Below are 11589 nucleotides of genomic sequence, written 5' to 3'. Positions count from 1 at the left end.
TACAAACATCTACATTGCATACTTGATCCATTTTTCCACCTCTTTATTTTTTCTAAGCTTCATTAACCATTGGAATAAAAAAATCATATATTGGATATATAGATTACAATAGGCAGTTAGAGATGGAAACGAGGATGGGAAATAGCGGAGTCTCCAATCTCCATCCTCATCCCATCCCTAACGGGAAATATAAATGAATACTCATCCCTAGTTCCCTACCCTTAATGGGGACCGGGGATCCCCAACGGGGAATCGGAGATTTTTTTTTCTATTTAAATATGAAAATTTTTATGCAAAAAAAAATTTATATTTTAGCTTTACCAACATAAGATTAAAGATTTTAAAAACCATAAAAATATTCATAGATTACGGGCATATTTGGCACGGAGCTTTTGGAAGCGTTTGAGAGCTTCTAGCTTTTAGCTTTTAACAAAACGCTCAAGTTTAAATAAAAAAATTCGTTTGACAGTACGAGCGTTTAGCTTTTAATTTAAACAAAACGTTCCAAATCTGAAAGCTACTTCATGTAGCGTTTAACAAAACGCTACATGTAGCGTTTAACAAAACGCTACTGAGCTTTTAAAATCAATTTCCATAATTACCCTTAAAATATATATTTATATATTTATTTGTTTTTAATCAATTATCATTTTATGTAATTTTATATATTTCAAAAGCTTTAAACTACTTTTGCCAAACATTCATATAACAAATAAAAGTTACAGTTTCCCGCTATCAGCTACCCGTTTTCAGCTAACAACTACTTTTATCAAACACGCCCTACATAAAAACTATAAATAATTTTTTTACCAAATTTAGTTATATACATGAAAAATCAAGTAGAAAAAAATTATAAGAATGATATTCGAGTTATTAATAGATAAACCAAGTTGAAAAAATTATTATACACAAAGTTAAATTAGAGAAACCAATATCTTCAAAATAAATTATGTAATGGAATGTGAGTTTTTATGAATTAAATATGAAACTTTACCTTCTTTTATAGACGGAAATCTGGACATATCCCAACTCTATAATTCTGAATCCTAATCGAACCCCAGCAGCAGTTTCTCTTGATAGAGAAAAATGTATTTCACAACTTGGCATGATTTTTAGCAAACTAATCATGGCCAAAATGGTGTTCATTATGTTTTATAAGTCAAAACTATTTTAATACTTAAAGTAATGCCAAAAGAAGTTGCTGCAAATTCCAACTGCATTTGATCTTTGAAGGGTTGTTTTTATACAAGAGATCTCCTAACACTCTAACTGCATATCCAATCATTCAAACTTGTTTTTCTTTTTCTTTTTCTTTTTTTCTCATTACACTACGTAATATGTATAGGCAGCAACCTCAACTTCATATCACAATTTTCCACCAATCTCATCTTTCTTCACCAGCAGGCTGCTTCAACCCCACCACCCAGAAAGTCCTCCAACATTCAGCATTTACCTACAATAAACAAACAAAACATCATCTATTTTTTTATGTGAAAAAAGCTTATCATACAAGATTATGATCAAGAACAAGAATAGCACACAAAATGATACTTGGATTTCATTGCAAACAACCAATAGTTTTTTTTGCAAAAACGTAACTACATTTTGCAAGAATTAACAGCTTTGCACAAAAAGTTCCAAGCATAATGCTTTTTTAAGGAAAAAAAAGTTGAAATACTCCAGAAAACGATGTCCACAAAATGGTATAAAAAACAACAAACAATAATTTTTGTTCATGAATCCATGTTTGAGGGTGGTAACGAATTCCATTATTTAACTTTTTCATTGAGAAACAAAAGTTTCCTCATACACCCATTAAAACAATCATTTTTCATAACCTTTCTTTACCTTGTAATTCACATCAAATCTAACCAAGCATTTAGTTTCGGCTAATTACAAATGAGTGAAGATAGGAACAAGAATGTTTCCCTTGATTCCGATTCCATCAGAAACAACAAATCAATGCAGAAAAATCATGATTTTTTTGATTTTTGATTTTTGATTCCTGATTCTAAAACAACTAGAGGACTTGATAGGTCTACAAGACGAAACAGATGGAATAATTCTCAAAGACAGAATATCGCTACTAGTTTGACTCGCCGTTTTAAATATTTACCAACAAATTGCTTGTTTCTGACCAAAATTCTAAACCAAATAAAAAAAAATCTAGATTTTGAGAACATAAATTAACATTTCGGAACAATCCCAATGAAGAAAATCGATTTTTGTAGAGTGTAATTTCACGTTTTAGAATTTGGAACAATCAAGAATAATTTCAAGCCCATAAAGAAAAATCGAGAATTGCAGAACAATCAGATAAGAAAAAATCAAGAATGGAAGAACATAATTTCACATTTAGAATAATCACACAAGGAAAATCAAGATTTTGTTCAAGCAAATCAGATAAAACATTCAAGGCCCGATCTTTTTTTAATCAAACAACAATGGTAGCTCTAAAAGTTAGAAAGTTTTGATTTTTTTTGCTAAAAGGATGAAAGATTAGACAATTCCATACGCGAAACAAACAAAAGATTTATACAGAAATAAAAATGAGATAAACGCATTCAAGAACATAAATTGTTGTTCACTAAACAAAATTTATGAAGCTATAACAAAGAACATTGAAAATTTTTGGTGTAAAGAAGAGATTTTCTCTTGAAAATATAAAAATAATGAAAAAGACAGCAGCAATAGCAATATCAGAGATTAAAAGATAAGCGTACCCTTGGCCATCGATGCCCCCTTGTCCAGCACTCCCTCCGCTTCCATATGAGCCATCATCGGTGGTCTGCCACACAGACTGCCATGCTTGCGACGGAGGACCATACATTCCGGTAGGATCCATAGCCGGTCGTCCCATCGTGACACCTGGAGGCGGCGGTGCAGGCTGCCCCATCGGAGGGTAATAATATGGAAGACCACCGGCGGTACCCACCATCCCTCCCAAACCAGCACCGGCGGCAGAAACATCATCCTTAATCTCATCGCGCGGCACAATGTCGACGAGGAAATCGAAAATGTCGGTTCGCGTGATTGCGGCGGCGATGTCGTTTTTCTGTAGGGTTCTGCGTTTGTTCTCTTCGGCGTGGAGCCATGAACGGATTGTGAGTTCGAGGATGAAAAGCTCACATGCTTTCGCAAACAGGATCGGTGCTTCCGCAGAGATCATCCGTACATCTTCATCGGCTTTCATGATCTTCTTTATGCGTGCAAGAGGGAGCTGGTGGTTCTTGAAATCGTTAACTTGTTCGATTTCTTGGCGTTGGTAATTCCAGAACATTTGTAGCTGTTGGTGTTGCTGTTGGAGGAGGTGTTGATAGGGTTGTTGTGGTGGTGGGAATGGGGAGGGTTGCGGTGGCGTTGCGGTAGCGGCGGAGGGTTGGTGGTTGGCGGCGGAGGTGGTGGTGGTGTTCTCCATTGCGACGGTTCTCTCTCCCCCTCTCTTTCTCTCTCTAGAAACGAAAAAGCGATGGTTTGTAAATACAGGGGGGTTGGGGAGGAAGGATAAGGTACAGTGGGGTGCACCGATTATGATATTACTCTCCCTGTTGCTATTGGATGAATTGGCTTTGGGGTTAATTTGCTAATCCTGCGCACCATGTCCCCACAACAAGGGTATTAATATTATTGTCTTTCTCGTGAATATTTTTGTGAGTAAAATTGAAAAGCAAAAATACACAAAAAAATTTAATCTTGTTTTAAGAATAAGACAATAATCAAGCCTATGAAATAAATAACAAGTATTTTTATAGGGGCATAAAAATACGAATAGCCTTAAAAAAAAATACAAAAATACGACTCCTTCACTTTTTTTTTTTTTTTTTTTGAAAGGGATCCCTTCACTTTGCCTACATAAAAACTTAAATTCACTTCACCTAAATAAAAACTTAAATTTTTATTTTCAATTTATTTCTTTAGAAAAATTCAAACATAACTCATCATCAACTACTTAGATATATACAAAGATAAATTTGTATCCAGGTTCATATATTTTAGCAATAACACTCTAGAACTTGTAACAATTTGACATAAACTCTTGCCAAAATATATTATTTTACAGGAAACCTTATAAAATAATATCGTATTTTGATAGGAGTACCTGACAAATCGGCATATTTTGATTTATTTACATGTATTTATGATAACTATGTATAAAATGTGAATTGTTTATTTCATTTATTTATATGAGTTTTTAGATTTATCCTATTTTGTTAGATTTCAAAATAAGGTGGTAAGATTTCGCAGTACCATGGTTAGACTTCACAATACTTGCTCAGACTTCATAGTACGCTAATCAGTTTTCCCCACTAACTCCACATCAAATCTCTATGTAAAGAGTGTAAGCATATACGGATTTTGTATTAGATCTTCATATTTTAAGAGAAAAAAAAAATCAATTAGTCGAAAATAGGACACAAATGTCTTCCGCTTCTTATCCACCTAAGGACTAATCAAAAATGTTGCACAAATTCAATCGTCCTTACACATCAACCGAGAAACTTAGAGCATGTAGGATATCTAATGGGATGAAGTAATTAATAATTGCCAAACAACAAGAAGTTGGTGGGAACTTTTATGATATTTGTTAAGAAATGATAGGATGGATGCTACGGATTCTGAAATCGAAAGAAAAGAGAAATGGATAAACAACACACAACGGGAAATAAAGAAAATCGAACAGTTAATACGGGAGGCTAAACAATCTCTCGTATAGGAATAAAGTATGGAATGGACGAGGTGAAGGAGATGAATGAGAAGTTTCCCTCACTCATGCACACCACTCCGTGGGTGAGGGAAAGAAACGCACGAAAAGAGGTGGGGGTAGGGGTGCCACACTCTCTCTTCTCACGCTATTGGTCAGTTTTTTTTTCTATTTTTTTTAATATTTATAAAATTATATACCTACTATAAAAATATATAAAATATATCAAAATTCATGGTTTTTAATTCTTTTACAAATGAGCATAATATATGTATGAAATATATTAAAAAAAAAAGTGAGGGAATAGCTTCTCATCCATTCTTTAGCTTTTAGGTGAGGAAAATTGAAGTGAGGGAAAGAAGGGTATGACCCACAAAAAGTGAGGGAAGAGTCCCTCCGACACCCTACGGTGTAAGCGAAGATGAAAATGAAAGAGAATAAGTAAATAAGGAGGAGATAAAAAGAAAAAAAAAACATATGATGAATAATAGGATTTTACGATAACAGAGAAGTTGTCCTCTAAGAAATGGAAGACAAACATAATAGAAGAGAAGATGAAGGAGAATGAATAAATGGTCAATAAACAAATAAAAGATGCATACTTTTTGATGTTTTATAACAGTGACGGAGCTTGGACATTCGAGTTGGGGGGCGAAAGTAAAATACGTAGAAAAAGTGGAGAACAGGGGGACCACATTCAATTTTTTTAGTTTAAGGTCTAATATGTAAAAAATTTAAAAGTAAAGGACTAGTTATGAAAAAAAAAAAAAAAAAAAAAAAAAAAAAGGAGAGGCCCCTCGGTCCTAATGAAGATTCGTCCCTGTTTAATAAGAAGACTCGTCTTTATAAATTAAATGGGTTCATACGTCACACATATGAGCATATATGGTTCAAATATAAATAGATCGATTGTGACTGATCCAAATTCCGTTATTATGTTTGATGTAATACTATCGTTGTGTCTAGAACATTAATATGTTTTAATGTAAGAATATGGTTGTATGCATACCATTTTATGTTTAATGTAAGACTATGGTTGTGTACATAGCATTTTTATGTTTGATATAAGACGATGGTTGTTTCTATAGCATTTTCATGATGATGTAAGAATATAGCTCTGTTCATAGCATTTTCATGATTAATGTAAGGCTATAGTGGGGACTATAACATTCTAAGTTGTATGTAATTGTATGCTCATTAAAAGTTTCGTTCTTTATTAACAATTTTAAGGAAAATGATACAGCTAGAATGTTATGAGATCTCGTATGCACGTTTAAAGATTATTTAAGTTTTCAATTAATTTCATTTATGACACTACGAATATTTAACTTGGGTTTTAACTTTTGTATTTTTGTTTAGACAAAACTTCAAAAATGGTACTTGTGGTTTTTGAAAATATCAAGTTTAGTCCCTAAATTTAAAAAACCTCACAGATGGTCCATGTGGTTTCAAAACTTTTAACATTTGGTCCTTTTCGCTAACTCCGTTAGCTTTTGGCCGTTAAGTGAAGGGCAATTCTGTCATTTCACTTCCACATGGACCATTTATATATAATTATTTAATATTAAAGGGTCCCACCCTCTCTCTCTCTCTCTCTTTCTCTCTCACACACACCATCTTCTCTCTCTCTCTCTCTCTCTCTCTCTCTCAAGATTCCAAAAGCTATCACAAAGGTTCATCTCGTCACTTATCACTCCTACTAGCAGCAATCTCCCATCCTGACCTCTTCAAATCGTCTTCAGATCCCGCCAATTAATCATCCCCCTCGTTCGATTACCATACTCAGATTTCTCCTTCAGTGATTGTTGATCGATGACATTAGCCATAGGAAGGAACAGGGGAAGATGCAGGTTACTCCTGGAAGGCTACCAACAAAATTGGCTAGTGAAGAAGATGGTGGAAATTGATAACTTCCACTACATCTCACTGTACCCTAATCCCTCTTTCTCTTCTCTATTCGAGTCAAACAAACAAGGTATTCTCAATTAGGTCAAAATCGGCAATATGAGATTCCACGAACCAGGACGCGAGTATTCTCATATTTAGGGAAAATAATCCCGTCGACTTCACATGCCCAAATTTGTTGTCCCTAAAATCAGCAAGGTGAGAACTATAGCTCAGATTTAGTATGACGATTGGTCTACTGATTTTTGATGGTGTATATTTGGTGTTTTGTTTTGGTTAATGGTTTGCTTCTCATGAAATTCTTGAACGAAGTGGAAGACATGTGTAATTCTTCAAGTTCATCATATAAGTTATTTTATTTCGTCTTTGTTGCTGAATAGCTCATGAGATTAAGATAAGAGAGAGGATATTCATCAAAGTGTCAAGCGAGTTGCATCTTCTGTGGTTAGGATGTGTATTGTTTTCGGTTACGATTTTGATTATAAGGTTCGGTTCCAAGCTTTGATTCCATGTATTATTTTGGTATGGTTTTGAGCTTTGATTTCAGGTTTGATAGCTTGATTTCATATATGGTTTTGACCAATGATTTCAGGTACGGTTATTATTTGGTGCAAGTGGTAATCGATGGTTTCCATTGGTAGAAGAATCGAAACCAGATGTGGGAAGGAGGGTGGAAGAAGTATAGATGGTGTATGGAGCAATTAAGAAAGGTCTCGATCCAATTTTGACTTTTTCAGTCAAACATTGTTCACTCATCCATCCATATAAGATCTGGAGAGAGAGAGAGAGAAAGTGTGTGTGTGTTTGTGTGTGTTAGAGAGAGAGAGAAGGGGGGAGGGGGTTGGGACCCTTTAATATTAAATAATTATATATTTTTTCTTTTTTTAAAAAAAATAAGGTAAAACTTCATAAATGGTCCCTGTGGAAGTGAAATTACAGAATTGCCCTTTACCTAACGGCCAAAAGCTAACGGAGTTAGCGAAAATGATCAAATGTTAAAAGTTTTGAAACCATAGAGACCATCTGTGAGGTTTTTTGAACTTAGAGACTAAACTTGATATTTTCGAAAACCACAAGAACCATTTTTGAAGTTTTGTCTTTTGTTTATGAAACATTTTTAGTAAGATGTGATATTGCGTTTTGAATGTTTTAATATAGTGACATCTTAATCTTTCCTTAATAAATGATTTTTATTATAATTAAAAGATAAATTTTATGACTTTCTATATTAATTGTTTTATTTTTTTGAAAGAGTTTCTATATTAATTGTTTATATAAAAAGAATAGGACGTCATAATTGGTAAATAATTATTAGTGGTGTTTAGATAAACAAAAATAATAAAAATAATAAACAAAAAGAAAAATCCTTATTTACTTCGATAAGTTGTTTTGGAAAATTTTATTATTATAAATTGAAGAAAATAAAAATACATAAAATATTGTGTGGTTTATGAAATGTACTTTTTTACATTAATATTTATAAATATTTTAATGAGAAAATATGCAATATTCCCTCGAATATTATTTTTAAAAAATTAAAAATTAATTATTGTATGATTGAATATTTATTTTTAAAACTTGTTTTAGGATTGTTTATGTCATTTAGAGGGAACCAAATCTAATTCTCATTATATGTCAAAAACAAGTAAGCCATAACCAATAACGATTGAAAGATAATTTTTGTTAAAAATAAGAGTAAATTACACGTATGGTCCCTATGGTTTTGGGTAATTTACGCATTTGTTTCCTAATTTATTTTTTTAAATCGGAAAGTCCCTAATGTTTGTTTTTGTTACACGCTTGGTCCCTACTTTTTGTTTTTGTTTCACGCTTGGTCTCTGTCTTACTTAAAAAAACTATTATTTTAATAGGAAAAAATGATATGTTAGGTAGAGTAATGTGAAGGGGTTGGGTTTGGAGATGTGTTTATTTATATAAGTTAAAAAATCAAGGGCAAAATAGATTTTTTAGGTGAGATAGGGACCAAGCGTGTAACAAAAACAAACAGTAGGAACCTTCCGAGTTAAAAAATAAGTTAGGGATCAAACATGTAAATTACTCTAAACCATAGGGACCATTCGTGTAATTTACTCTAAAAATAAATAGTTCCAATTTTGTTAAAGTTAAATAGTTTTATAATTTAGGTTAAAATTGTTTGTGTTTACTATTTAGTAATAATTGAATTTTGTAAGAATATGCTAACAAGATGTTAGATAACAATATACATTAGATCATGCATTATATCCATCACTAACTACTATTGTATTGGATGTTACATCATCACCATACGCCTTACAACTAACCGTAGTATGTATATCACTAAATAAACCATTCCATCTTATTTTTTTTATTGAAATTTAATTCAGATATACATTAAAATACAATATTTTATTTAAATTTAATTCAAAACACAATAAAACATATATTTTTTTTTAAATTAGTTTTTTTATTCAATGAAACAAAGATTATATTAATTTAAAACACACAACATAAAATAAAAAAGATAATAATTAAAAACATAAAAATGCAACCACAGACAACTTAAACTATTTTTAAACCTTATTTTTAATGACTAAATTTTGGGGACTTTTAATTTTCGCCAAACTTTGACGTGTTTAAACGGTGTGTGTTTTAGGTCTTCATATTGGTGCATGGCTACAGCAAACGGGTTGCCTTCGCCAATATAACTGTAGCACCTGGTTCCTGGTACGTGAGTTTTGCCTTAGTATTTGTGTTTTTGGCCGTGGACTCGGCGAGTTGGAGGCCCGACTCGCCGAGTAGAGACGAGACTTTGGGGCGCGGATAAGATGGCGACTCGACGAGTCCATATTAGGGACTCGGCGAGTCTGCGCTGTTTGATGAAACCCTAATTTCCAAGGGTTTGCACCCTATTTAAAAACCCATTTGCGCCCCAACTCCGCCCCATGCACCCCCAGAAGCTCTCCATACGTTCTAGCTCTTGTTCTTGTGAGTTTGAGGCATTTTAGTGTGTGTTCTTGAAGATTTTGAGAAGGAAGTGGAGTAGATCAAGAGGAAGGGAAGGAAGCCAAGCATCTTAGTGTCCTCTCAGTGATTTCCTTGAGGTAAAACTCGTTTTTCCCCTGTCTATATGCTTATAACTCCATTAAAGTCTTCCTTGAGCCCTTCCCCAAGCTTGTATGTGCATCATATTTCGTAATAAGTTGATTGGCCTCTAGATCTAGGCTTGGTTGAGCTCCAGGAGCTCAAATCTACTACCTTTATGGACCCATATTGCATGAAGACCTTAGATCTACTCTTTTGGTGCATTTTGAACCCTAAAACCCTCATGGATGAATATCTACACGTAAAGTTGGAACTTTACGTGTTATTCATGCTCTAGGAACCTAGATCTATGAATGGAATGGACTAGATTCGAGCAAAATTGCGTATATGGCTCTTGTATGGAGCAGACTCGGCGAGTTGCTCATCTGACTCGGCGAGTCTAGTCGCGAGTCTCCGAGATTGTCCCCTTTTTGATGTGTCGAGTTGTGTAGTGAGTCCAGGGTGGACTCGGTGAGTTGGAAGCCAAAACTCACCCATAATGGAACTCAACGAGTCGATGCCCAGACTCGGCGAGTTCAAGGCAATCTCCTTAGATCAAGATCAGACTCGGCGAGTTGTTCATACGAGTCACAATATAACTTGTTCATCGGATGAAGATGAACTCGGCGAGTTGTTCATACAACTCGACGAGTAGGATGAAGGACTTGAACATCAGTTTGGAAGGAGAACTCGTCGAGTCAACGCCTAACTCGACGAGTAGAAACAGAATCCAGGACAGTCGTTTGGACATGGATTCAGCGAGTTGGTGAGCCAACTCGGCGAGTCGGGTCAACTGGAAGTTGACTCTGACTTTGACTTAGGGCATAATCAGGGGTAAAATGGTCATTTTACCCAAAGGACAGTTAGCAGTTTTTGACTAAGTGTTTGGTGGGAATTACAGCCGGAGGATTTCCGGAGCAGCAGCAGCAGACAGACAGACTATTCCCACACAGATCAACAGCTACTCTGAGGTGAGTTGCCTTCAAGTAGCAGTGGGTCTAAGGCCACAATGTCGGCCCACCAGTAGGAGATGTATGATAGATGATTGTCTTTGTGATATCATCTAGGTTTGCTACTACTTGATATGTTATATGCTAGCATGATATGTTGTATGTGATAGTAGTAGAGTTCGGTTGTCAGGACCGGAGGGTAGTCAGACACCCCAGATATGTCTGATATTATGTTTGTGTTATGATATACGTGATGGTAGAAGTAGGGGGTGAAATAGTCCCCGAGGTTCGGTTGTTAGGACCGAAGGGTAGTCAGCACCCCAGAATAGCTCGACATGGGTAGGTCAGCACCCCAGAATGGCTTGACACGAGTAGGACGGCACCCCAGAATGGCCGCACGGGTAGTCGGCACCCCAGAATGGCCATACCGGGTAGTCAAGCACCCCAGAATAGCCTGACAGTATGTATGTTATGTATTGTATGATATGTGGTACGATGAGGAACTAACTAAGCTTTGTGCTTACAGTTTACAGTTTTGGTTTCAGGTACCTCTTCATCGAAGGGAAAAGAGCTGGCACGGTAGCAGCACATCATGCACACACACTGGTTTCCGCATCTATTAGATTTCTCTGGGAGTTTTATAATCTGATGTTTCGATTGGTTGTATGACTTGACTTTTGAACATGGTTTATGTTGTGATGTAGTTTGATCAAACAATGTTTTTATTTATTAACGTTCTCTAAAGTAATGATTTAAAAACCAAATTTTTGGACGTGAAAATTGGGTCGTTACAATAACAAAGTTATAAATCCCATTGAATTCAAGTCATTTAACCCTCATGTCGCGAAACTTCGGATATATTTCATCAAAACTATAACTTTGGCAACCCATTAAATCATGGAAAACGTTTCCAACTTTTACCCAAAAATTAGGAGGTATTTATGGGTCTTCTGAAACAGCTACCCATGC

At 34.9% G+C, this 11589-nt stretch overlaps 1 protein-coding gene across 1 annotated transcript; it reads right to left on the bottom strand.

Annotated features, from left to right (window-relative positions):
* Positions 1–1198: 1198 nt before the first annotated feature.
* On the bottom strand, positions 1199–3511 carry NF-YC1 (nuclear factor Y, subunit C1). Its single transcript, XM_078956857.1, has 2 exons — positions 2724–3511; positions 1199–1453 (listed from the first exon to the last, which is right to left on the bottom strand). The coding sequence occupies exons 1-2, from the start codon at positions 3416–3418 to the stop codon at positions 1450–1452; spliced, it is 699 nt and encodes a 232-aa protein (XP_078812983.1). The 5' UTR covers positions 3419–3511; the 3' UTR covers positions 1199–1449.
* Between the last annotated feature and the right edge of the window lie 8078 nt (positions 3512–11589).

Source organism: Lactuca saligna, chromosome 5, assembly GCF_052625555.1.
Source record: "Lactuca saligna cultivar CGN05327 chromosome 5, ASM5262555v1, whole genome shotgun sequence".
Lineage (NCBI taxonomy): Eukaryota > Viridiplantae > Streptophyta > Magnoliopsida > Asterales > Asteraceae > Lactuca > Lactuca saligna.
The sequence above is the reverse complement of the archived record's forward strand: the minus strand, read 5'-3'. Positions and strand labels throughout refer to the sequence as shown.